The sequence below is a fragment of the Micromonas commoda genome, chromosome 9 (assembly GCF_000090985.2).
Source record: "Micromonas commoda chromosome 9, complete sequence".
Lineage (NCBI taxonomy): Eukaryota > Viridiplantae > Chlorophyta > Mamiellophyceae > Mamiellales > Mamiellaceae > Micromonas > Micromonas commoda.
In genome coordinates, this window is record NC_013046.1 from 908043 (window position 1) to 932749 (window position 24707).

General features: G+C 63.3%; 13 protein-coding genes across 13 annotated transcripts; 5 read left to right on the top strand and 8 right to left on the bottom strand.

Moving 5' to 3' along the window:
- Nucleotides 1–354: 354 nt before the first annotated feature.
- MICPUN_61482 (predicted protein) lies at nt 355–831 on the bottom strand (the record flags this gene model as incomplete). The annotated part of the gene is made up of 1 exon (XM_002504632.1): nt 355–831. One exon carries the CDS (start codon nt 829–831, stop codon nt 355–357), a length of 477 nt encoding a protein of 158 aa, XP_002504678.1.
- Nucleotides 832–1557: 726 nt separating this feature from the next.
- On the bottom strand, nt 1558–2439 carry MICPUN_97888 (histone deacetylase; the record flags this gene model as incomplete). The annotated part of the gene is made up of 1 exon (XM_002504633.1): nt 1558–2439. The coding sequence occupies one exon, from the start codon at nt 2437–2439 to the stop codon at nt 1558–1560; it is 882 nt and encodes a 293-aa protein (XP_002504679.1).
- Nucleotides 2440–3111: 672 nt separating this feature from the next.
- Nucleotides 3112–5932, top strand: MICPUN_61484 (predicted protein; the record flags this gene model as incomplete). Its single annotated transcript, XM_002504309.1, has 3 exons — nt 3112–3298; nt 3669–5810; nt 5845–5932. The coding sequence occupies 3 exons, from the start codon at nt 3112–3114 to the stop codon at nt 5847–5849; spliced, it is 2334 nt and encodes a 777-aa protein (XP_002504355.1). The 3' UTR covers nt 5850–5932.
- A 4-nt stretch (nt 5933–5936) lies between these two features.
- MICPUN_74164 (predicted protein) lies at nt 5937–6278 on the bottom strand (the record flags this gene model as incomplete). Its single annotated transcript, XM_002504634.1, has 1 exon — nt 5937–6278. A coding segment is annotated over one exon (342 nt), but the record flags the coding sequence as incomplete, so codon positions are not given.
- An 861-nt stretch (nt 6279–7139) lies between these two features.
- MICPUN_61486 (predicted protein) lies at nt 7140–8109 on the top strand (the record flags this gene model as incomplete). The annotated part of the gene is made up of 2 exons (XM_002504310.1): nt 7140–7268; nt 7372–8109. The coding sequence occupies 2 exons, from the start codon at nt 7140–7142 to the stop codon at nt 8104–8106; spliced, it is 864 nt and encodes a 287-aa protein (XP_002504356.1). The 3' UTR covers nt 8107–8109.
- A 400-nt stretch (nt 8110–8509) lies between these two features.
- MICPUN_61487 (resistance-nodulation-cell division superfamily) lies at nt 8510–13081 on the top strand (the record flags this gene model as incomplete). The annotated part of the gene is made up of 1 exon (XM_002504311.1): nt 8510–13081. The coding sequence occupies one exon, from the start codon at nt 8510–8512 to the stop codon at nt 13079–13081; it is 4572 nt and encodes a 1523-aa protein (XP_002504357.1).
- A 77-nt stretch (nt 13082–13158) lies between these two features.
- MICPUN_61488 (predicted protein) lies at nt 13159–15618 on the bottom strand (the record flags this gene model as incomplete). The annotated part of the gene is made up of 3 exons (XM_002504635.1): nt 13159–14041; nt 14097–15013; nt 15148–15618. The coding sequence occupies 3 exons, from the start codon at nt 15616–15618 to the stop codon at nt 13207–13209; spliced, it is 2223 nt and encodes a 740-aa protein (XP_002504681.1). The 3' UTR covers nt 13159–13206.
- A 133-nt stretch (nt 15619–15751) lies between these two features.
- On the top strand, nt 15752–16675 carry MICPUN_61489 (hypothetical protein). Its single transcript, XM_002504312.1, has one exon. It carries the CDS (start codon nt 15807–15809, stop codon nt 16602–16604), a length of 798 nt encoding a protein of 265 aa, XP_002504358.1. The 5' UTR covers nt 15752–15806; the 3' UTR covers nt 16605–16675.
- Nucleotides 16636–17699, bottom strand: MICPUN_61490 (hypothetical protein; the record flags this gene model as incomplete). Its single annotated transcript, XM_002504636.1, has 2 exons — nt 16636–16835; nt 16900–17699. 2 exons carry the CDS (start codon nt 17697–17699, stop codon nt 16709–16711), a joined length of 927 nt encoding a protein of 308 aa, XP_002504682.1. The 3' UTR covers nt 16636–16708.
- A 1426-nt stretch (nt 17700–19125) lies between these two features.
- On the bottom strand, nt 19126–19640 carry MICPUN_113320 (predicted protein; the record flags this gene model as incomplete). Its single annotated transcript, XM_002504637.1, has 2 exons — nt 19126–19461; nt 19554–19640. The coding sequence occupies 2 exons, from the start codon at nt 19638–19640 to the stop codon at nt 19126–19128; spliced, it is 423 nt and encodes a 140-aa protein (XP_002504683.1).
- A 144-nt stretch (nt 19641–19784) lies between these two features.
- On the bottom strand, nt 19785–21065 carry MICPUN_61493 (predicted protein; the record flags this gene model as incomplete). The annotated part of the gene is made up of 1 exon (XM_002504638.1): nt 19785–21065. The coding sequence occupies one exon, from the start codon at nt 21063–21065 to the stop codon at nt 19785–19787; it is 1281 nt and encodes a 426-aa protein (XP_002504684.1).
- Nucleotides 21066–21167: 102 nt separating this feature from the next.
- Nucleotides 21168–22494, bottom strand: MICPUN_91669 (mitochondrial carrier family). The gene is made up of 3 exons (XM_002504639.1): nt 22368–22494; nt 22158–22244; nt 21168–22030 (listed from the first exon to the last, which is right to left on the bottom strand). The coding sequence occupies exons 1-3, from the start codon at nt 22473–22475 to the stop codon at nt 21338–21340; spliced, it is 888 nt and encodes a 295-aa protein (XP_002504685.1). The 5' UTR covers nt 22476–22494; the 3' UTR covers nt 21168–21337.
- Nucleotides 22495–22854: 360 nt separating this feature from the next.
- Nucleotides 22855–24393, top strand: SRP54.2 (type II secretory pathway family; the record flags this gene model as incomplete). Its single annotated transcript, XM_002504313.1, has 1 exon — nt 22855–24393. The coding sequence occupies one exon, from the start codon at nt 22855–22857 to the stop codon at nt 24391–24393; it is 1539 nt and encodes a 512-aa protein (XP_002504359.1).
- Nucleotides 24394–24707: the final 314 nt, after the last annotated feature.

A 24707-nucleotide genomic window follows, 5' to 3' on the forward strand; every position in this document is an offset into this window, starting at 1 on the left:
GGTCACAGATCCGGCTCTTTCCCTTTCGCTGCCCACTCTCCTGCGAGGAAATAAACCGTTGTCGTCAAGTAGCTTGCGTAATAAAATCCGTCCGCCAGGGATTCGACCCCAGATGCATCCTCCACCAGACCCAGGAAACCTCCCGCCACCATCGCGGATCGCATTGCCGAATACACCGGCCTCTGCGCCGCCACCCACAGACCCGCCGCGACGTGTCTCAAGGCCCACACCTTGTGCTTTTTGTACTCTCCCTCTTTCGCGGTGACTCCAGCGCGAACACCTGTGAACACGAACCAACCGGCGAGGAGCCTCAGACCTATGGTGTTCACGGGCGTTGGGGCTTGGATCCTCGCGTCAAGGGCGTCCGCTATGCCGCCCGAGTGTCCCTGAAAGTCGTGGATGTCGGCGGGCAGCCCGTTGGCGTCGATGAGTGCGTACCCGACCATGAGTGTGGCCGCCGCCGCGAGCATTGCACGCCCGCCCCACCTGTGCCCCCCCCCCCTCGAAAGTCTTCCTCGATGCCGGATGGAGTTGCCACGCGGAGAGTGCACACCACACGGCACCTGGCAGGGCATGCGTCAGCGCTGGGAGTCTCCCCAGCTCGTTATATTTAGTGATGAGCGCGGAGGGCCCGAACACCGGGGTGAAGTGCAACCCATCATAGACCTGCGCTATGAACTCATCGTGCGAGGGTATTCCCGTGTACAGACTGCCGGGGAAGGGTCCGAACACCCACGCCGCCATGAACGCTGCACTGCCCGCGACGTAAGGGAACAGAGCGTTCACCCTGCCCTCCAGCGTACGTGTATCGGAGCCTCCACCGGTCGCCATCCGTCGAAGTGCGAGGCCTCGAGTGGGACCGACGCGTCGAGATGATCGACACGACACCCGGGAAGGACCCACACTCGTCACGCATATCGCAAGAGTCATATCGCAACAGTCGTCGCGGGTCCACCACACCACCTCGGCGCCCTCAGGTGTGTTTCTGAGTTTCTTTCCCCGCCTCGGCCTGTCATTTCACAGTGACCTGCTGTGGGCGTGACTCGGGACCTGGTCGGTTCCCGTCGCGTCGCCATGTACAGTGTGCTTAAGAGCGGTAAGGGCGCGACGGGGGAGCAGACCCTGGCCAGGCTGAACGAGCAGTGCAACCGCCTGCTGAGAGCCACCGAGGCGGACGTGGAGCACGGCGAGCTCAACCGATGCAGGAGGTCGGAACCCGGGCCGCATGATCCGGTGTTTGGCATACCCAAGCCAGGGGAGGATCTGTGGATGGTGCGGAAAGGCGAGGACGGGGTCGGGTCAGGGGATCCACGCGCACGGGACGGAGACAAGAAGGGAACCGGGTCGGATCTCGCCCCAGCAGCTGTTGGCATTTCCAAAGACCGGGGGGACGCAGGTGCACATCCGAGGACCGGGCAGGCACTCGCAGTCGAACGGATAGAGGAGGACGATGGATGGTGGCCGAGAGGACAGGCGGGAACGGAGGACGCGAACCCGGGTCCGATTTAGTTCGAAACCCACTGTAACTTATCCGCTTACTTGTATGACCAAGGCGACTCACAACTTGTTGGACTCGAATATTTCTCGAGCCACGTGGTGCAGGATGCAGTGCCTCCTCGCCAGCGCCTCTAAGTCCTTGTCGTATCCCCCGCCCACCACCGCCGCGACGGGTATACCCCGTCCCACGCACGTGTCCAGCACCAGCGCCTCCCGCCGAATCAGACCCTCGTCCGTCAGGTTGAAACCCCCGAGGTCGTCGGCACCGTGCACGTCCACGCCTGCGTCGTACAGCACCAGCTGGGGACCGTGTTCTTCGATGGATTCCCTTAAAGCAGCCTCGGTCGTCTTGATGTACGCATCGTCCCCCGTGCCTGTGGGCAGCGCCACGTCCCTAGAACTCGTCGACTTCTTAGCCGGGAAGTTATCCTCACAGTGCACCGAGAGCGTGTATATCCCCGGGTCGGCAGCCGTGGTTGACGCGGTTCCGTCACCTTGGTGGACGTCTAAATCCACGATCAGCACGCGCTCCACCGCACCCCGCGCGATGACCCTCTTAGCGGTGACGGCGAGATCGTTAAATATGCAGTACCCGGACGCGTGCGACCTGTGCGCGTGGTGGGTCCCACCCGCCGTGTTCACCGCCAGCCCACAGGTGAGAGCCAGGTCCGCACAGAGCATGGTGCCGCTCACCTCGGACAGGGTCCGCTCCACCAGGTCCTCGGTCCACGGCAGGCCCATCCGCCTCAACTCCTCGTCGGACATGGCGCCGATCATGAACTTGTTGACGTATTCCTCGTCGTGCACCGCGGTGAGCTCCTCCAGGCTGGGCATCCGAGCGGGTTGGAACAGGTTCTTGCCCGGCACCGCGACACCCTCTCTTAGCAGCCTGCGATATATCTCCCGGAACACGGGCATGGGGAACCTGTGACCCTCGGGCATGACGGGCTTGCTATACGCGGGGTGGTACACGATAGGCAGACCGTCGTCGCCGGGCCTCTTGCGCGCGCATTCGCTAGACCCATCACCCTCACCTTCGTGTCCCGACGTTGAACTGAACTGAACCTCCCCGCCCGATGGGGAGAGCCCGAGGGCACGTGCGACGGGGTTGGCGCGTGCGTGCTCGATCGGACTTCTCAACCCCGCCGCGCGCCGCAGCAGCCGCGATGCGCACGCCACCGTCAGAGCGCTCATGCCCCACTCGCCCTGTGGGGGTTGCCTCGCTAGGGTTCGTTGTGTCGAGTTGTCGAAAACGAATCCAATTCTCGTCTCATCTTGCAAATACAACCCGGGGCGGTGCGAGGTCTCAAAGGGCGAGGCGCGGGTGAGATGAACTCTCAGCGGCTCCAACGCTTGGCGCGCGCTGTGGCGACGTACGCGCGGTCGGGCGGGACCGCGCTCGTCGACCCCACCGTCGGCGCGTCCCGCCACGCGAGTCTCCTGCACCGCGCGGCACCTCTGCTGAGTAGGACGACGAACGGTCGACGCGGGATGGCCTGACGCTCCGGCCTCGACGCTCCCCCTCCCACTGTGGTGAACGTCGAGTTCGAGAGGAGCGGCGTGGATACGTTCATCCAGCTCGCGGACGTGCTGGAGGATGCGTTTCCCACGGTCATGGTGCAGGAGACGGAGGATGTGGAACCCAGAGACGGGTCCTTCGAGGTGAGCCACGAGGACGGCACCGTGCTCTTCTCCAAGCTGAGCGAGGGTCGCATGCCCAGGCTGGAGGAGGTGCTGCAGGCGTTGGAGGATAAAATGAAGGCGGATGGCGTGAACCCCTTCGCCAATCCCAAGGGTGGAGGTGCGTGCTAGGCGATGGGCGTGAGCAGGTCGACGACACCTGACTGCGGGCGTGATTTGTCATTCTTTCACCGGGCTGCTGGCTGGCCTCGCGGGGCTCACGCTCGCCGCGGTGCATTCTGCATGTGACGCCGACGATACCCAAATCGCCACACGGGCGAGGGACGTCGGTCGATGTCGCAAAGCGCACCGCAGGCGAGGCAATCCGGCATTAGCGATGTTGTAAAGTAGCTACGAAAGACGCGGATTCGAAGGATGTCTCTCGGGCAGCTTGGGCACCCTCGAAGCGAGAGATTCTTCCAGATCCTTCCTCTACGTCACAACCGGCTGCACCTCACAACCGGACTCCGATCGGGTCGAAACGATCACAGAACTGAAGACGATGATCACTGTCGCGCGTCGTCGTCTCGGCCTTGCGCTCGAGCCCCTCTCCCGCGCGGTGCTGGTGGGGAGGAACGCGTCCACCTTTGTCGCGCGATCGTCGGCGGCGGTTGCCGATTCGGCGCTCCTTCGTCGACTCGCTCCTGGATCCTCCTCTTACCTTCGCGCAGGTCTCGTGCGCTCTCCTCGGGGGTTCGCGGCGTCCCCCGCGTCGGGTCAGGCGGCCGCTGAGGAGACTCACGCGTTCCAGGCGGAGACCCGGAGGCTGCTCGACATCGTTACCAACTCTCTGTACACCGACAAAGAGGTCTTTGTGAGGGAGCTGGTGTCCAACGCGAGCGACGCGCTTGAGAAGTGCAGGCACGACTTCATGGCCAAAGGCGAGGATCCCGGCGAGCTCGCAGTGGCTATAAAGGTCGACAGCGACAAGGGCACCTTCGTCATCGAAGACAACGGCCTGGGCATGAGCAAGGATGACCTGGCGTCAAACCTGGGAACCATCGCCAGGTCCGGGTCCAAGGCGTTTGTCGACGAGATCGCCGGTGACGCCAAAGACGACAAGACCGCCGCCACCAGCACCGCGGCGGCGAACATAATCGGCAAGTTCGGCGTCGGTTTCTACTCCGCCTTTATGGTGTCGGACAAGGTTGACGTGTACTCGTGCGCGGGTGACGGGTCGGCGCACAGGTGGAGCAGCGCGGGCGACGGGTCGTACACCATCGCGCCGTGCGAGGTGGGAGACGGCGACGGTCAGGCACCCGCGCGCGGGACGAGGATCGTGCTCCACGTCAAGGAGCAGGACAAGACCCTGGCGGCGGCGGAGTGGGCGGTCGAGTCAGTGCTCAAGAAGTACAGCGCATTCGTGGGCTTCCCCGTCACGTTGAACGGAAAGAGGACAAACTCCATCGACGCGCTTTGGACCAAGAGCGCGGGTGAGGTGAGCGACGAGGACGCCGCCGCGTTCTACAGGTTCGTTGGCGGCGCCATCGACACTCCCGCGTTCAGGCTGCACTTTTCCGCCGACGCGCCGCTCACCATCCGATCACTTCTGTTTGCGCCCTCGGATAACCCCGAGCGAGGGTTCGCGGGGCGGCAGCTCGAGGGCGACCAGAGCGGTCTGAGCCTGTACAGCCGCCGAGTGCTGATCCAGCAGAACGCGCGAGGGTTGTTTCCCCAGTTCATGCGCTGGGTGAGGGGCGTGGTCGACTGCGAGGACGTGCCCCTGAACATATCGCGCGAGTCCCTCCAGGACAGCGACCTGATCCGCCGGTTGGGTGACATCATCACCAAGAGGATGCTCAAGTTCCTGGGCGAGCGCGCCAAGAAGGAGCCGGAGAAGTACGTCAAGTGGTACGGCAAGATGGGCGTGTTCCTCAAGGAGGGTATCTGCGGCGATCAGTCCTACATGTATAAGGACGCGTTGACCCCGCTGCTGCGCTTTGAGACGAGCTCCGAAGCCGTCAAGTCCGAAGGCGACGACAAGCCGAGGCACGCGCAGATCTCGTTGGACCAGTACGTGGAGCGCATGCCGGAGGGTCAGAAGGATATCTACTACCTCGTCGCACCCGGCGGCAGGAAGCAGGCTGAGATATCGCCCTACCTTGAGCACCTCAAGCGTAAGGGCCACGAGGTTCTGTACCTGTATGCACACGTGGATGAGTTCGTGATGCAGCACATCAGGTCGCACAATGGCAAGAAACTGGTGAGCGTGGAGATGGCAGAGTTCGACGAGGACTCGAAGGATGCCAAGAAGGACGACGACACGACGGACGACGGCGAATCGTTGGGCGGTGAGGCTATGGAGAAGTTGTGCCAGTGGTTCGCCGAGGAGGCGCTGCCCGGTCGGGTCACGGGCGTGAAGGCCAGCAGCAGGCTCGTGGGTTCGCCCGCGCTGCTCACAGGGCACGAGCCCGAGGCCATGCGCAGGTATCGCATGATGCTCTCCATGATGAGCGACGACGCCACCGCCAAGAAGCTGGACGATCTTCAGATGTCGGCCGGCTTGGAGCTCAACCCCAAACACGCCATCGTCAAGGGCATCCAGGCGGCATTGGAGAGCGGCGACGAGGAACGTAAGGCGGTGGCCAAGATGGTGGCGGAGCAAGTGTTCGACAACGCGAGGATAGCTGCGGGTGCCCTGGACGATCCAAGGGAGATCATCGGCAGGCTGAACACCCTGCTGGAGAAGGTGGTGGTCAAGTGATATCTCGATTCTTTTATTTGACATTATTCCGGGGCCCAACCCCTAAGTATTAGCAGAACTTCCACCTATTGTCGCAGTTGACGCACGTCACGAACGTGGTCATGGGCTCATCCGCGGACCTCGTCTGCAGCTGGTAGTAGGTGCACTTCCGCTGGCCGCACTTGCCGCACTTGAACGCGTCAGTGGATGCCTGCTGCTTCTGCCCTCGCACAGCCTCTGCAGTGGCAGCCTCGCGTATGGCGGCGTTCTCGTTCCTTCTCTCGTCGCTTCCGAGCTCCTCGGGCTTCAGGTCCAGTAGTACCTTTGGGGAGATCAGCCCGTCCGCCACGGACCTTCTGAGATCCGGGTTCTTGGGGTCCTTCAGGTTGAACGAGAGCTGCCGCACCTTCGCCTTGTAATCCTTGCCGCAGTCCGTCCACCGATCGTACATCGCCTGCTCCACCGCGATGGCCGCCTGCGCGCAGTCCTCCAGGGACGCGTACACGTCCTTCTGGCCCACCGCCAGTGCCAATGCATCGGCGAATATGGTTCGGGTCCTATCCCGGTGGGGCTCGCCGGTCTCGGGCTGAAGGAGCTGCGCGAGGGTCTTCACCCCGCCGTCGCTCTTATTCTCACCATCGTCCCCATTCGCGGCGCCGTTCGTCTCCTTCTTGACCTCCTCATTCTTGACCTCTGCAGGCTTTTCGGAAGATGCGTCGGAGATAATCTTCTTCCATGCCTCCACGCACGTATCCGCCGCCCGTCTGATTTCCTCCGTGGCTCCCTTCTTGGCCATCTTCCTGATCGCCTTGGGGCAGTCACCGAGGGATCCGTCGGAGAAGACCTTCAGGGGAATGTCCATCCCGGCGAGGAGCTTGAGGGCGTCCACGCACCGATCCTCGCTGGCGGTGTTGCCCTCAGCGTCGGCGGCGGCATCGCGCGCCTTGCCGTAAACCTTCAGAACATCCTCCGCCGTCGTCATGTGGAGCTAACTGTGGCGGCGGCTTGGACGATGTTGCGCGTCCCCAAACCAGACTGGGGACGGAGTAAAATTTAGGTTACGGGCCAATCGGCCGTTGCACCACGACGAACACGACCGAGTCCTCACAACGAGGCGCGCCGTGGACCGCGAACGAACGACCGGGTCGTATCGTTTGTATCCTTCGAGCGTTTAGATCGTGGCGAAGGAACCGCGTCGGCGTCAGGTCATCGATCGCGCGACCTTAGCTCGCGTCGCGACCCGAGATTGGGACAGATTCCGGGAGAAGAAGGCACGGTTATGCCGCCGAAGAGGAGAGCTCCCGCGAGGGGCGCGGCCAAGAAGGCCGCCGATACCGCGGGCAATAGGGATATCCTCATCATTGAGGTCATCGAGGGACCTGCCACTGGCACGAAATTCACCCCGACGGTGCGCAAACCGCCCAAACAACAGTCGTGCATCCTTTCCCCCTCGTCCCCCCGAAGGACGTTCGCGGCTTGACGTTTCCCCCCTCCCTCCCCGACCGCCCCAGGCTGATGTGTTGCAGGTTGGCAGGACCAGGTCCAGCCAGATCTACATCAAGGGTGACCCTGCGGTGAGCCAGAAACACGCCTCCATCACCTGGAACGGGAAGCAATGGCGGATCGTCGACCTGGGTTCGTCCAACGGGACCACCGTGAATGATGTCGAACTCGAGGAGGACGGCGAACCCATGGCGCTCAGTGACGAGGACGTCGTCATGGTGGGTACCGACACCACCGTCAAGGTGACCATCGAGAAGCCCGCGGTGAAGGAAGCGGAGCCCGCGGTGAAGCAACCCGCGAAGGAGGAGAATGAGGTCAAGGCTGTACCCAAGAAGAGGGGCAGGCCCGCCAAGAAGAAGGTGGCTGAGCCCGAGGCTGTCGCGGAGGACCCGGAGCCGCCGAGCAAGAAACCCGCCGCGAGGGGCGGCAGGGGTAGGAAGAAGGTCGAGCCGGAGCCCGAGCCGGAGGTTGCGAAGGAATCCGAGCCCGTCGATGAACCCACGCCGGAGCCCGAGCCGATGGCGGAACCTGGGCCCGAGCCTGCTGTTGAGGAAGAGGAGGAGGACAACGACGACGACAAGGAGAACATCGGCATCACCGTCGAGCAGTTCATCGCCGAGAAAGTTGAGGGGTTCATCGCGAGCGCTCATGATGTGGCGACGCAGGAGGTTAAGGGCTTGATGGAAATGAAGGAGGAGGTTAAGGAAAACATCAGGAAGCACTTCGCAGAGGTGGAGGCGTGATGAGACATGGGCGAACAGTGCTAGCACGAATGTAGCCGCGTGAAACTACGAACGTTTTCGCAAACCGTTTCCTCTCGGATTCTTGAAGGATCCGATCGTTCGAACGAACCACACGGAACAAGGGATGATGTCACTCGACGAACAGCGCTTTCTCGGGAGAAGAGTAGGACACTGTGCATGCGCGTGGTGCCGTCGGACCGTGGCGTATCCCCGTGGGAGGGTACAGAGGGTCCGTCGGTCACCGCGGCGCGGTACGTCGACCTAAACCCGGTACCGTGGGTGCTTCGGCGCGCGTGGGCCCAAGTGGCGGTTCTGCGTTCGACATCTTTGGGAAAGGGACCCAGAAATCTAGTTGTTTGTTCTTCTTCGGAGCTCGATCCTAACCCGGTGGGAGCCTGGAGCGATGAGAAACCCCGAGGGAAGTTTCGCGGCGGCGCCCGCATCGTTGGCGGAGATTGAGCTACAAGATACGGAAGGTCTGCCCGGCCTACCGCCCGCGCCCACCCGTCGTCCGAACGGGGCACTCCACGGGAACGGAGCCTCCTTGTCTCCATCCTCCTCCCAGACCAACCTGCTCGGTGGGCGAGGTTCAAACGAAATCAGCTACGACCCGTTCAGGTCGCACACCACGCAGGTGTACGACGACAGAAGCGACGGGGATGACGACGATGCGAGGGACAAGCCCGCGTTTGGAACTGAGGACGACGACGACCGGGACAAGGGCGTCATCGCAGCGGACGTGATGGGAGCGGAGCCCAGCCGGTTCGTGCGATGGACGGTGCGCTTCCCGCTCGTCGCCATGTTCCTCAGCGCGGTTCCGTTCATACTGGTGTCGGGGTGGACGCTGTGGATGTTCGGCGTGAACGTGGACTTCTCCCTGGACTCCTTTCGTATCCGTGACCACCCGGCTGCGGAGCTCGCGGATGCGTTGCATTCGTCCAAGGAACAGAGCCACCTGTGGTGGACCCGGCTGAGAGAGGACGAGGGCGCGGGGCGGTACGTGCTGGTCACGGGTATCCCAGGGTCGATCAAGACGGGAAGCAGCAACAGGGCGCTCCTGTCCTCGGACGGGTTCGGTGGAGACAACACGAGTTTGGCGATGCGTCGGCGACTGTTGGTGGATGCGCCCGAGGAGCCGTGGCGTCACATTGTTCGATGGAGCTGCCACGTCATATACCACACTGTTCCGGAGGGTAAGAACATTCTAACCGCATCCAGCATGAACCAGGCGAGAGCACTTGAAGTGGACATGCAGGACAGCGCCGGGTACGACAGGTTCTGCTGGCAGGGCTTTGAGAAGTCCACACTGCTGGATAACGACTGCCAGCCCGCGAACAGCGTAGTGCCCATGTTCTTTAAGCTGTCGGAGTCTGGACGCGCGGGGAGGCAGTTCGGGGACGTCGTGCGCGTGACCGCTCAGCTTGCGGCTGAGGGTCTGTACGGGTACACCGATAAAACCTTCGATCCGAGCAGGGGCACCGCAACTGGGTTGAGGGCGGAGTTCAACTTTGGTACCCCTGTAGACGGGTTCACCTCTGAGAAGGACAGGTCGGGCGCACAACGAGAACAGTTCGCGGAATTCGTCAAGGCACAACTATATCCGAAGCTCAAAGCTGCGAGCAACTACGGCGAGAACCCTGCGAACGGGCCGGATAGGCTCGGTGTCACATTCGGTGGGGATGTCATCACCGAGCTTGAGATTGTGGAGGCTTTATACCGTGACGTGTCGCTGGCAGGTATCGGGTTCAGCATAGTGTCCGTGTATATGTGGGCGCATCTCGATGGGTCGGTGTTTCTAGCGGCGTGCGGCATGGCCGAGATCGTCATATCGTTCCCCCTGGCGTACGCCTTCCATCGTGTGGTCATGGGTCTGGAGTACGTGTCCATCCTGCAGTTTCTGGCGGTATTCGTGATCCTCGGCATAGGCGTGGACGATGTCTTTGTGTTCTACAACACGTATGCACAGGCCACGCGGGCGGTGGGTCGGGACGGTGATCTCACCGCGAGGCTTTCGTACGCGTATGAACACGCGGGAAGGGCCATGCTCGTGACATCGTTTACATCTGCTGCGGCATTTTGTTCAAACCTGGCATCGGCCATACCTGCGGTGAGAGTCTTTGGGGTGTTCCTCGCAGTGATGGTGGGTGCTAACTACGTGCTCGTGGTGACGTGGTTCCCCGCGTGTATCGCGTGTTGGGAGATGTACATCAGGCCCGTGCAGGACCGACCATTGGAGCCGGTCATGGGCGCAAACATGTCAATGACGCGCAGGTTTGCGGCATTTGTGAACAGGTGTAGACCCTTGGAGTGGGGTGCATCCAGGTTCAAACGAAAGTACCCTTGGTTGTACCGCGACTGTACATTCAAGAACTACGCGCGGTTCCTGCGCAGACGCCGACGCTGCTTAATATTTCTGTGCATTGGCTTGGGCGCGGGGGGTATGGTCGTGGCGACTCAGTTGCCGGGCAGCAACGAGGTTCCCAAGATGTTCCCCGACGGTCATAACGTTCAGAGGTTCCTGGATTGGACGCAGACCAAGTTCGCGGACGAGAGCCTGGGGTGCGCTTCTTACAGCGACTGCGCTCAACACGCTGCCGATGAGATCAAGCAGCTGGACGACCTGACGCCTTCGCCACCCCCGCGTCCGCCCATCGTTCCTTTCACCGAGGCTGAGATCCAGACCATGGCAACGGACGTGATGACCTACTTTGACAAGGATGGCGACAGCGAACTGAGCTATGCCGAGCTTGAGTCTGCGTTCACGGCGATGGGTTTAGAGCAGCTCATCGACGCGGGGGGCGGTAGCAGCGGAATGGAGAGGCTGGTGAACGGTGTTTTGAGGGATTACGGCACAGGGACCGGGGGCAAGCTATCCAGGGACGGGCTGCTCAAGTACCTGAACAACACCAACGACACCCAGCCCGGCGTGTTGAGGTACGCGCGAGCGTACCTCGACGGTTGGCTATCGACGGTGCCTCCGCCACCGCCGCCCCCCCCTTCACCGCCGCCGCCGCCGCCGCCGCCGTTCCCCGCGAACGCGCCGAGGCCGCCGCCGCCGCCGTCGCCGCCGCCGGCCATCCCGCCGCCCCCTTCACCGCTGCCGCCGCCGCCGTCGCCGCCCGCACCGTCGCCGCCGCCGCCCGCGCCCGTCGGAACTCCACCGTCGCCGCCGGCACCGTTTCCGCCGGCACCGCCGCCGCCGTCGCCGCCGCCGCCGCTTCCGCCGGCACCTCCCGTTCCGAGGAGCCCGCCGCCGAAGCCCGCGTGGCCGCCGCCTTTTCCACGAGCGCCCGCGTTCCCCGACTTCCCCGACGCACCTCCTCCGCCCGACGGTATCCCCGCGCCGGAGGCACCTCCCGCGCCGCCCGCGAAGCGCACCAACGGGACCAACTTCGAGTACGTGACGCTGGTGTGGGGATTGACGAACGTGAGGAGGACCGCGGTTGAGGCGCTCGACCCTTTCAGCAGCTCGGGTGAGCCGGTATTGGACCAGAGGTTCGACGCGTCCGATCCGGAGTTCCAGATTGCCGCCGTGGAGCTGTGCGAACGACTGAGGCGGACCTCGGAGCTGGTGATGGAGGTTGAGCCGTGCTTCATGGAGTCGTTGAAGGCGTGGGCGAGCGTGGAGAGCAGGAGGCTGACTTACGGACTGTTCCCTTTTTCTCCTGCGTCCGTGTTTGTCAAGGCTGCGAGCGACTTCATACAGAACCGCATGTCGCTCAAGGACAGCGTGGGTCTGATTGAGGGTCAGTCGTACAACCGCGGCGCGGTGACGGATGTCCGACTGGCGTACTTGAAGGTCAAGGTGAAGACCACCGTGCCTTGGAACCAGCCATCGAACGTTATAGGTGACTGGTACGCGCGGTGGAACGATTTCCTGGCCGAGTTCAACGCCAACGTGGATGACAGAACCTTCCTCCGCAACCTCACCACCGACGAGGTCGGCGAGTACCTCTGCCCGGCGAATGTGTGCAACATGCCAAAGGTTAGAATCACCGGGGAGATGTTCGTGAGGATGGCCACGGAGCAGGCGGCGGTGAGCGGGACAATTCGAGCCATCGCCATATCCACCACGTTTGCCGTCGGGTCGGTAATCATATTCACCGGCAACGCTGTCGTGGCCCTCATCGCGTTGATATGCCTGATCTCCATCATCGCGAGTGTTCTCGCAATCTTCACGATGGCGGGTTGGACGTTGGGGATTGTCGAGGCGGTTTCGATCACCATCCTGGTCGGTCTGTCCGTCGACTTCATTCTCCATCTCGCCGAGGCGTTCACCAAGAGCTCGTTTCACGCGAGGGGGGACAGGGGTGAAGACGCGGTGGCAAGGCTTGGCGCGGCTGTGTCCGCAGCTGGCGTCACGACGTTCATAGCGGTCATACCCATGCTCGGGTGCACGGTACAGATCATGTACAAGTTTGGCGTCATCATCCCCGTGTGCATCGTGCTGTCGCTGTTTTACAGCCTGCACATGTTTGTGCCCTTGATCATGCAGTTCGGACCCCAGGGGTCCGACATGGGGTTCCTGAGGGGTCTCCCCAGCATCATATTCAGGACACCGGCGAGGCGGTTCTCGTTTTTGTTCGCAGCGGGTTGCGTCGCGTGCTTGGCCATTCCGAGCACGTTGGCAATCGTGAACGAGAACGTGGGAACGTTTGTGGTGGTGCTTCTGGTGTGCACGGCCGTGCTGTACGCGTGGCTGAGGGTCGAGCGGACGAAGGAGGAGACGGGCGCCATGCCCGACCCGACCGTCGCCGCGGGCGGTCCGGAGACGAGCGGCGGGTACTCGAGGGGTCCGTCATCCAGCCGAGAGCCATTCGCGTCCATCGGCGGTGGTCTACCAGACCTGCCCCAGATGCCCAGTCCCGGCGGTATGGAGGAAGGAGCGTTGCCCCCGGCGCCGTCGCGCGGGCCCGTCAAGCTGTTCCAAGAGGAGGTGGAGTTGAGCTCGATGCGCAGTCGCAGTCGACGTTGAGTGTCGTTATACACTTAGTCACATCATTTTATGTCACCAAAGGCTCAAGGAGCCAGAACCATCGCTTTTGCCCAAACGACCATTCAGTTTGTTCTCATAATACAATCGACTACAAAAGACCACTTTCACAGCAGGGGCGGCAGCTCCTTGCGTCGCTCCCTTCCCCGTCGCATCTGCCTCACGCCCACAGCCTCGTCCGACGCGCCGCCCCACCTCTCGCACTCGGCGCACGCGTCCACAGCCTGTAACAAACGAACCACACAGTACCCGAGTATGTCGTCCTCGCCGCCGGGGGGGAGCAGCGCCGTCGTCCGCACGTTGACCTCCTCCTCAATCAGCCTCAGGTCGTTCGACGCGTCACCTGGTGTGGCGTCTTCGTCCTTCGATGCGGCGACGGCGTCGTCTTTGGAGTCCAAGTCCGACGCGGGGAGCGGCTTGGGCGGGACCCTTCGCTCCAAGGAAAGGGCGAAGGTTGGCGGTCGCTGAGGGTACTCGGGTGAGACCGACACCTCCGCCACGACGTCCACGGGCACCGTCCTGTGTTTGGCGCCGCCGGACTGACGCGCCGCGCGAACCACCGCGCGGTACGTTCGCACGCCGTGTTCGCGCCAACCTTCGGAGGCGTCGACTCGCGCTTGGACGTCGTCGCGAGTCCAACTTGGTTCGTCCAATTTGGTTCCGGCATCCGTCTCCTCGCGGTACCGGGCATCCTCGCCGGCGTTGTCGCCCGCCGGTCCGTCGTCGCCGGTCGCGACCGTGCCTCCTGACTGCGGGGTGATCTCGCGCCACGACCGAAGCTGGCTCTTCGGGTGCATCTCGAGCCTCTTGGCAACCGCGAGACCGTCGATGTCGCACCTGGCGAGCGCCCTGAGCTGACTCCTGCTCGCGATTGGATGGGTGGTGTTTTGGTCAGCGGAGGTGAACACCCACGATGGATGCGCGTGCACGATCGTCGAGTCGCTACGGACGGGGAATGCGTTGCATCACAAAGGCGATCAACCGAGCGGGTACTCACTTGAGCGCAGATCGGGACGCCATCCGGGCCCGCAGCGCCGCCAACACGTTCCTCACGCGCGCCTGCTGCTGGTGCTTCGCCACGCCAGTCTCGGCATCCGCGCCAGGCGCCCGTCCCACGGGCACGGGCGCGAGGAAGTCCAGACCCGCGAGGTGTTGCGCCCACCGATACGGTCTGTCCCGTCTGGAGCGGTCGTACTCAAACCCGGCGACCCGGAGCTTGTTGGCGATGTTGGGCGTGTCCGCGCCGGTGTCTCCCGGGAAAAGGTTGACGAGGAGGTCGTCGTCGACGGTCTCGTCGCCGCCCCCCTTGCCCCTCCTGTTCCCCTTGTTCGCGCCCGGGGCCCCCACTTCGCGCGGTTTCACGTCCGCGGTGACGACGTGCAGGTTGTGGAGGTAGGCAAACGTAAACGACGCCCCGTCCAGCCGAAGCTCCACCCGCAGGGGGTGCGCCGCGTACGGGTCGCTCTCGTCCACCGCGCGTTCATTCTCCGACACCCTCGCGCGCTTGCTCTTCCTCGTCTCCTCCTCGTCTCCGGCGAACGCGCCAGCCGCCTTGTGCTCCGCCTCGGCGACGGTTTCGGCCGCGGCGCCCTCCTCCCTCCGTCGCGCCTCCTCCTCCTCGGCTGCTGCGGCTTTCCTCTGCAGAGCCTCGGCGTCCGCCACCGACCCTTCGATGTGAACCTCGAAATCGTCGTCGAACGCCTCCCGCGCCGCCGCCAGCTGCGTGTAGGTCACGTACAGCGGCGGGGGCAGCAGCCGAGCGGCTCCTTTCCTCTTCTCTTCTACGGTGATTGGCAGCGCCAAGTGCTCCTGCAGCGGTGCCGTGCTTCTCTTCAGTCCCTTGAGCTGGTTGCCCAGGCCGTCCAAGAACTTACGCCGCGACTTGATGCCGTCCTGCAACGTCCGCTTGCGAGCCTGTAAGGAGGGAGTGGGTCCCGGGTCAGGCGAAAATCTCTCGATTCGATCTTTTAGGTTTTGAAAGTCTCGGGGGGTTGGCGACGGGGCGATCGGGGGCGACGCGGGTCCAGCCGGGGCGGGTCTCGACGTACCTCGAGCTCCTTCTCGAGCTCGCACAACTTCTTCCGCTCCGCCAGCTCGTGCGACAGCCTCTTCAGCATCACCGCGTGCGGATCGTCGCCCGCCTCCTTCCACTCCCCGGGCGCCTGTCGCTTGAATTCAGCCACCGAGCACAGACCGATCGTCTCGTCGTCGTACGCGCTCCTAAAGTCCTGGCACGCCCTGATCTCCTTCTGGATGTGGCCCTTCTCGTACAGCACGTTCTGTAGCTCGAGACGCTTGTGATCGAGGTCCAGCTTGGCCTTCGCGGTCGTCGCGCGCGTCGCCTCCACCCCTTCCAGCGCCGCTCGGTTGGTCGCCTTCAGTTCCAGGAACAGCAAGGACGCGTCGGTGGCCGCCTCGCGGAAGGCGTCGTCGTCGCCGGAGGATGACGCCAGCCTGTCTGCGGCGTCGCGCATCCTCCCCAGTACCCCCATGAGCTCATCGAGCTGATCCGACGCCATCTCTGCCAACGCCAGACGCCCTTCGTTCTGGGCGTCGTCGACGGAATCGCTGTGACCCGAATCTACCGAAAGAGCGCAGGCTGATTTTTTAGCAGTGACTCAGCTCCTCTGCCGATCGCCACTTGGTGTCGCGGCCCGAGGTGGATCTCCCATCTCGCGAGCCCTCGCGAGCCCGGGGTTCGCGCGCCATGGGAGCCTGCGCGACCAAACCGAAGGCGCTGACGGATTCCGGGAAGAAGATGTCCGGCCGCGTGTCGCCGTCCATGATCGACCCGAGGACAGAGCCGACCCGCCAGCTGTCTGCCCGAAGGCTCCACCTCGACGATGGGTTGGCGCCGCCCTCGCCCGGGTACCGCCTTCACGACTCCGGTGAGGCGCTGTTCGATACCCTTGAAGCTCCAGGTACACCCCCGCCGCCGCCCATGTACCGGAGCACGTCCCTGCCCCCGCCACCGTTCGCCCCGCCACCGCCGGGCGCGCACCCAAAACCGATGGACGCCAAGATGTACGCGCACGCCTACGTCCTGCACCACGCCAGGGCGCAGCGCGGGTGGGATGCGAGCGGATGGGACTACGCCACCTCGGTCGTGAGCATCAGGGTCAAGTCCGCGGTGTGGGTCAAGGGTCAGAGGTGCTCGCACGAGTGGGACTGGGACGGAGAGACCGCGCCCGAGGGGGTGACATCGTACGTCGACAGCGAACCCGTGCCCGTGTTTGACTCGCCCGCGCTGGGCATGTACCACCCGGGCGCGGAGGATCGGGTCGGGATGGCGGAGGACGCGGCGCTGTGCGCGTGCATGGACGAGATAGTTGAGTGGTGCCACGAACAGCACGGGTACGAGTGCGATCCGTCGCGGGACGTGGAGCAGTGCGTGTTGACCTGGGAGCTGAGCGACGGCGCCGTCGGCGAGCACAGGCACGAGGGGGGCCTCGACGACAGGATGGGCGCGTACGTGGTGGCGGCCACGAGGGTACGCGGCTGGTGATACGATATCCGCGACGAGAACGAAAGCGTCGCGTCTTCACGCGTCCGTTAACAAAGGATCGTCCAGGTCCGAGTCCTCCTCCAGCAGCTTGAGCTGCTCCAGCATCATCCGTCCCTCAGGGTCCCCGTCGTCATCGTCTTCCTCCTCATCGGTTCCCTCGACGTCGTCCTCGTCGCCATCGGTTCCCTCGACGTCGTCCTCGTCGCCATCGAACCCGAACGCCTCTCTGAGCTGCGTTTTGGCGTCAATCCCGGTCCCCGCCGTCACGATGTCTCCGTCCAGCCTCCGCACAAACTGCACCCCGCCCCACCCACTTTGCCCCCACGGACGTTCCTCGTCGCCGCGCGTGGATACCCGTCTCATGGACCCGTCGCTTGACATGACCACCGCGGGATCCTCCATCCTCGCGCCGTGCCGCTCCAACACCGCTCGCACGTCCTCCACGGTGGCGTTCGCGCCCGCGACGTGCCAGTGCGTCTCCGCCCGCTCACCGCTCTTCGCGAGACCCGAGCTCCGACTTTTGGTGAGACCAGACACCGACGCGGCCACCGCGTGCGCCGCGTACCCGTGCGTGAGATGCCACGCCAACAGGGGCGAATAGTATCCGAGCACCTCCAAGTCGTCCTCTCCGGGCTCGATGCGCCACGGCGTCCCGCCGGTGAGAGCCGCGGCGCGCGTGGTCTCCTCGCCGGCGTCGTTGGCGTCGTCGACGTACTTTTCGCAAACCTCGACGCACTCCTCGCCGAATCGGTCCACCCTCAGCTCCCTCACGACCACCATCGGGAAGTCGACGGACGGCGGCTGGTACCATCGAGCGGTCACCAGGCCATTTTCCAGCTCGAACGTGTCCCGCTCCTGCCATCCCAGGCCGGTGAACACGTCCGCGATGGGTTTATATCCCGGTCCGTCCATACCGCCGAAAGCGACGAATCCGAGGTGGTCGAAGCGGAGGTGGTCGGAGCGTTCCGTGAGTTGCATGACGACAGCCTCCAACGCCTTGCGCGCGGCGGGGTTACGTCGCATGTACGTCTCCACGTACCCGTCGACGGTTTCCCTCGCTCGAACCTGCGCCGCCATGCCCAGCATGAACGCCATCTTCCCGGGCGGTTGCGATTGCGTCGTCATCCTTTTTCACCTGATCAGTACCCGTTCAGCCACCTGCGCAGGCGGTTGTTGAGCACGAATCCTACTGCGACGCCGGTCACGAAAGTGAGGGTGGCGATCTTTGCGGTCTGAGAGTCCGTGTAACTCATCACCCGTCGGGAGGCGAGGGCCAACCAGGCGCCCTCGAGAGTGGAGACCTTCAAAATAATATCTCGAGGAGGAACAGGACTGAATTCGCAGTCGAGAGCTGCTGCTTACGGTTTTTCCTCTCCGCAGAGCTCGCCGCACGGCGCTCCTCCCGCCTCACTCTCCCGCTTTTCTGCCTCGCTCCGCCCCCCCGCTCCTCCCTGGACCTACGACTAACCATTTCGCCTTAGCGGCATGTTCTCGGCGCTGTCCCTCTCGCAACAACTAAGGACACTCTCGGCGGTGAAAGCACCGTGCTTTTCTTCGTTTGCCGCTCTTCGCTCGGAGCCCCCCGGAAGCGCGAGGAGGGCATCGGGCTCGAGCGTCGACGACCTGTTCGACAGATACGCCCCTAAACTCGAGCCCATGACCACCCCCGGCACCTCGCCCTCGCAGGTGCGCTCCTATCCTCCGCCCATAGCCTCGTCCGTGTCACGTGACACAGCTGGCTGAACCACGCCCTTCTTGCCCCTTCTCCGCTACCTCTGAACAGGACGAGGACGAAGACATCGACAAGCTCGCGGATTTGTGCGCTGCGATCGTGTCTCAGGACACCCTCCCATTCATGTCCCCGCGGTCCTTTCCTTCCGCCGAGAAGACTCGCGACTTGAAACCGGATGGAGGTCTCTCGAGGGCGCGCAAGGCACCGTCGACAGCCCTGGCACCGTCAACAGCCCTGCAGGTACCCAAGGGGCACCCGAGGGTCACCAGGCAGACCGCCGCTAAGAATGTGATAAACGACGACGACGATGCAGACGATGATGATGAGCCCGTCAAGGACGAGGAAGCCTCCGAGGACAGGGAACCAGCCTGCCCCAAGAGGGGAAAAGTCAAGAGGGCTCCCAAGGGTGCGAAGCACCGCAGGGACCGCAACAGAGTCAACGCCCAGAACTCGCGCGCCAAGAAGGAGCACTACATCAGGTGGCTGGAAGTTAAAGCAGGCCTAGCGGTGACGTTCCAGGGTGGGAAGGACAGGAGGGACGCGGTTGAGGCGGCTTGGGAGGAGAAGGAGGAGGAGGCCAGCGGGGCGAAGGGGGTGAAGAAGCGGGGCGGTGACGACGCAGTGCTCGCCTCACCCGCGAGCGCGACGAAGCGGGGGAGGAAGAAGTGAACGGAGCGGAATACGCGCGCACGGGTCACGTCGGCGCCACTCGTCGGCTGCGCAACGAAGGACAGGCGGGGTCACCCCGGAGCTATCACGTTTTCACGACGTTGAAACCAACCTCTATAGCTACCTGCTGGCCTTCTCCCTTGAGTCCCGCATCCCCGCGAATGCCTCGTCCTTCACCCCGAGCACATCCTCGTCGTCGTCGTCTACTAGGTGTGATATGTCGTCGATATTCCTATTGCCCCCGGGCGCGTCACGAACACCTCCATCATCCAGCACTTTGCTCGTGCTGGTGGACTCCCCCCCGACATCCCGACCGCCGCCTCCTCTCATGGCACCCACCGCGCCGAGTACCCCGCGATCCGGCACGAACCCGCCGTCCAGATCCCCATGGTGGTCCTCATACCCGCCCTGGTGCCACGGTAGGATTTCCCTGTGCTTCTTAGTGTCCTGCTTCAGCTGCGAATGTGGGGAAAGGGGCGGGATCAGTTGGCACCCTGATCGCGCGAGTCGTTATCCAACGGTCCGACGGTCAGGGATGGCGAGCGTACCTTGCGGAGGGCGAGCGAGAGAAGGGCGACGACAGCCACGAATATCAGTATTCGCGACTTGCCCTTAACCTTGCGCAGAACCTTCATCGCGGGTCACGAGCGACGATGCGGTGGGCGCGGTCGACACTGGGCGTGAAAGCGATACGAAGCGAAGCAGAGGTAACTTTTCAGGTGAGGTTTCTCATCACACCCGTCGGATGGACGCGTTCTCATTGCAAGCCTCAGACGAGCCTACAGGAACCACAGGTTGCTGAGCTTCTTCCTCCCACTCACCGTCACCGGGTGCGTCGCGCCCAGCGCGTCGAACATCCTCACGCACATCGCGCGGCCGCGTTCCCGTTCGCCCCTCTTGACCGACTCGAGAGCCACGTCCACAGCCTGAACCGGGTCCCCTCGCTGGAGCAACGCGCGGAGAGATAACTCCTCCCTCTTGTCGTCCGCGGCCGACTTATCTCCAGCCTTCGTCGCGGCATCGATGTCCGCCCTCAGCTGCCTCAACCGTTCGTCCAGCTCGGCACCCGACAAGGACATGTCCAGCCCCAGCTCAGTCGCCGCGCCGTAGAGCTCAGCCGCGGCGGCGGCGGCGGCGACCTCGACCGGCTCCGTGAACTTGCCGTCCACGACCTTCCTCGCCGCCTGCACCAGCTGCTTCGCGCCGTCCACGTCCGACGGGTCGGCGCGTAGCGCGCATCGAGCTGCCCCCGCGTACGCCCTCGCCCTCGCGCCGGGCGGCGGCGGCGGATCCGACCCCAAGACGGCTCCAAACGCTCGACTCGCCGTGTCGACATCGCCGGCGTCGAGCGCGGCGAACGCGGCGTCGAGCGCGACGTCGGCGTTCATCCCCCGCGACGGCTCATCGCCGTGTTTATTTGTGCCCGCGCCCGCGGCCGCCGCGTCGATCGCCCTGTCCACGAACGCCTCGAGCTGGTCGTCCGGTAAGACGCCCTGGAAGGTGTCCACGAATCGACCGTCGATCATCGTCATCACCGTCGGCAGCGTTTGGATCCGCAGCTGGTCGCTGATGCCCGTGTGGGTGTCCACGTCGACCTTCACCAACACGCACCTACCGCCCGATCGGGTCGCCAACTGTTCCAGCTTGGGCGTGAGCTTCTTGCACGGCTGGCACCAGTCGGCGTAGAAGTCGAAGAGCAATGCCACGCCGTTGGCGCGGGCCCAGTGGACCATCTCCTCGAGCTCCTTCTCGTCCGCGAGATCCACGACGGGCGGTGGGGACGATGGTAGCGGGGGCGCGGGTCCGACAGGGCCGTGATCCGGGTTCTGTCCACCGGGAGGCGCATCCGTCGACATCCATCGGACCTCATGAATACGCGATCCGATCGGGGCGGCGGTGCTTCCGAGGGACGCGATCGACGGGCCGGAGACGCGGGGGTGGTTAACGCAAGCGAGCGTCGATAGAACCCGCGGCGCCTCGCGACGGGACGACGTGGGGACGGGCGCCGCGGATCGCGCCGCCGCGACCAACGCACGAGCGAACCTACTGCGTGCGGACATGATGTGTCGACAGCGTCGAGTATCCGCTTGGTTGTGAAAGAAAGACTGAAGGTCCACCGTGGATGACCGACGGCGTCACTCGAGTCTCTCTGGTGAATTTTTCGAACTTCATGGGCATTACAAAGCGGATCGGATGTCTATAATAAGGCGCGAACCCGTCCGCCGCACCGCCCAGGCCCGGGAGCCACCGCCCCCGTCTTTCGCCGTGCAAACAATAAACACAAGATCTTACAAGAATGTTTTCTCCCCAACACCAACACCCGTCGCGGCGCTTACAGGCCGGCCTTCTTCATCGAGGTGTTGAGCTGGTCGAGGATGATCAGCGTGAACATGGCGTGGGGCGCAATGCGGACGTAGTAGGTGGGGAAACCGGTGTAGAACTTGAGAGGTCCGCCCGACGCCATGGTCTTCATGCAGCAGTCGCCGAAGCCCTTGAACGGCAGCGTGCCGTCGGGGAGGGGCTTCTGCTTCTGGAGCTGGGTCTTGACGTAGTCGAAGGGGAGGGAGAAGAAGGACGCGAAGAACCCGGCGATGGCGGACGCGCCGAGGGTGGCGGGGAAACCGGTGATGTTGTTCTCCTTCATCATCTCCTTGGCCTGGTCGTTGGAAGCGAGCATGCCCATGTTCAGCGCCATGGCGCGGATGGACGTGGTGCCGGCGCCGGTGAACAGACCGCCGACGCCCTCCTTCTTGACGATGTCGCTCAGCGCGTGGACGACGCCGGTGTAGTTGCGGCGCTCGTTCACCGGGAGGGTCTTATCGGCCTGCATGCGGATGAGGGAGAGATCCGCGGGGGAGCCGAACATGGCTCCGAGGCCGCCAGCGGCGAGACCAGCGCCAGCTTTCTGCGCGAGGGGGAGGGGAGCGCCCTTGTTCGCCTCCTTGAGGTAGTCGACGATCTTGGCGTGAATGCCGAGGCGCGCGGTGGTGTAGGTGGCCTGGCGGAGGAGACCCGCGGAGAGACCCTGAGGATTCATAGACGGTTCGGGGTGAGACGCGTCAGCGTTTGGTCCGATGCGTCGTGCATCCGCGTGTGCTCTTCAGGTTTTAGGCGACGCGGTGCGGGGCGCTAATTAGGGATCGCGCGCGTACCGTGTAGAGGGCGCCGAAGCCATCGTTCTTGATGATACCCGCGGCGACGCCGAAGGGACCGCCGGTGGCACCGAGCTGAAGGCGAACCTGTGGGCGTGAAGGGGAGCGGGAGGGGGGAAGGTCAGCGGGTGACACACCAATCGGGACACGCTTCATTCAGGTCGGCGCCGTTGTGTTTTTCTCAATCTGGCGCGCGCGATCGGTCCTAACCTTGACGATGTCGAGGGGCTGAATGATGCACGTGGCACCCATGCCGGAGAGGCCACCGTTCATGAACGGCTTGATGGCCTTCCAGGTCGCGTTATCACCGAGAGACATGGCTGGAGGGAGGTGGAAGATTGCGGATGAAAGTGGCCGCCGCTTCGAAGGCTCTGAAGGACAGAGGTGGGTCATCGCGAAGACCGAGCACGCCCTCAGCCAATCAATTCGAGCGGATACGGAGATCTTTATTACCGCTCGACCATTTATTTTTTGGGCTCGTGCACAAACGTATGGGTTGTAGTTCCGGAAAATGTCCCAACTCTCTTTAAGCAGAAACGTGATGGGGACTCATGAGCAAATGTGTCAGGTGGAAGCGAAAAACCGTATATTCAGAAATGGGGGACTTTTTCGTGGAATCGAACTTTTTTCTAGGGTTGCCGCCTCGGGCCTCAGATCGCCGAAGGGCGCGGGTTGGAGTGTTGCACGTCAACCAACCATGGTGCTCGGTGAACTGGGCTCCGCCCTCGCCGGTGCGCTGCGCAAGCTGGGCGAGCACACCGTCGTGGACGAGGAGGTCATGGACGCATGCCTGAAGGAGGTCACCAAGGCGCTCCTCCAGGCCGACGTCAACGTGCAGTACGTGGTGCAGATGAAGAAGAACATCGTGAAGCAGGTGAACATACAGGAGCTCGCCGCGGGTCTCAACGCGCGTAAGCTGCTCGAGAAGGCCGTATTCAACGAGCTGGTGAACATGCTCGAGGGCGGCGGTGCCGAGGTCAAGGAGAAGTTCGTCCCGAAGAAGGGCAAACCCAACGTGGTCATGTTCGTCGGCTTGCAGGGATGCGGCAAGACGACGACGTGCACCAAGTACGCGTACCACTTCCAGAAGAAAGGGTACAAACCCGCGCTGGTGTGCGCCGATACCTTCAGGGCGGGAGCGTTCGATCAGCTCAAGCAGAACGCCACGAAGGCGCGGATCCCCTTCTACGGCAGCTACACCGAGACGGATCCGGCGAAGATCGCGGCGGATGGCGTCGAGCGATTCAAGGATGAGAAGAACGACCTGATCATCGTCGACACGTCGGGCAGGCACAAGCAGGAGGACTCGCTGTTCGAGGAGATGCGTCAGGTGGCGGCGGCGGTGCAGCCAGACATGACCATCTTCGTCATGGACTCGTCCATCGGTCAGGCGGCGCAGGATCAGGCCAGGGCGTTCAAGGCGACGGTGGACGTCGGGTCGGTGATCATCACCAAGCTCGACGGACATGCCAAGGGTGGCGGCGCCATCAGTGCGGTCGCAGCCACCAAATCGCCCATCGCGTTCATCGGCACGGGCGAGCACATCGACGAGTTCGAGGCTTTCGACACCAAACCGTTCGTGTCCAGGCTGCTGGGCCTGGGCGATTGGACTGGTCTCATCGACAAAATCAACGACGTGATACCGATGGACCAGCAGCCGGAGCTCATGGACAAGCTCGTCGCCGGTCAGTTCACCATGAGGATCCTGTACGAGCAGTTCGCTAACATCCAGAAGATGGGCCCGATGAGTTCGGTGATGTCGATGATCCCAGGGATGGACGGGATGCTGCCAAAGGGCCAGGAGAAGGCGTCGCAGGCAAAGATCAAGCGGATGATGTGCCTGATGGACTCCATGACGGACGAGGAGCTGGACACCACCAGCCTGAAGATTCTGCAGGACCCGAAGCGAATGGAGCGGATCGGTCGGGGCGCGGGGCGGGGCCCGGGGGACGTGGTGGAGCTGGTGGAGGAGTACAAGCGAATGTCGAAGATGATGGGGAAGATGAAGGGCATGAAGATGCCGAAGAAGGGCGGGTACGGCCACTCGCAGGCGATGGCTCAAAACATGCAGCAGATGGCCGGAGCCATACCTCCGCACATGCTGAAGCAGATGGGCAGCATGGCAGGTCTGCAGAACATGATGAAACAGTTGGAAGGAAAGGACATGGGGAAGATGATGGAGCAGATGGGTGGCATGAAGGGCATGGGCAAAATGATGAAACAAATGGGTATGTAGCGCCCCTGGTCCTCGTAATATTCCAGCAAACATCGCTCCTCGTGAGGTCGCCTTTACCGCCTCCGCTCGCCCGCCCGAGCTAGGCGTCTCATTTCCACTACTCGTTCTGATGTCGAGACCTTGCCGGGAAAACGGCCAAGGTCACCGCCGAACACGCCGAGGAACGTCGCCGAAAATACCAACCCTAGAGCTAGCCACTGGCAAGAACCTCATCGTCGTGCCACTTCAGACGGCGCATGTTGGGCGCCGCGGCGAGGGCTGGAGGACGGTTACGACAGCGAGCGGCGTCGATAGCCCTCTCCTGTCACGGCATG

Excerpts from the sequence above, each read along its gene's own strand:
- MICPUN_61489 (XM_002504312.1), top strand. The coding sequence starts at position 15,807 with ATGGGAGCCTGCGCGACCAAACCGAAGGCGCTGACGGATTCCGGGAAG.
- MICPUN_91669 (XM_002504639.1), bottom strand. The coding sequence starts at position 22,475 with ATGTCTCTCGGTGATAACGCGACCTGGAAGGCCATCAAGCCGTTCATG. Across the intron at positions 22,245-22,367 it reads AGCCCCTCGACATCGTCAAG|GTTCGCCTTCAGCTCGGTGC; the intron begins GTTAGGACCGAT and ends TCACGCCCACAG. Across the intron at positions 22,031-22,157 it reads GCTTCGGCGCCCTCTACACG|GGTCTCTCCGCGGGTCTCCT; the intron begins GTACGCGCGCGA and ends ATGAATCCTCAG.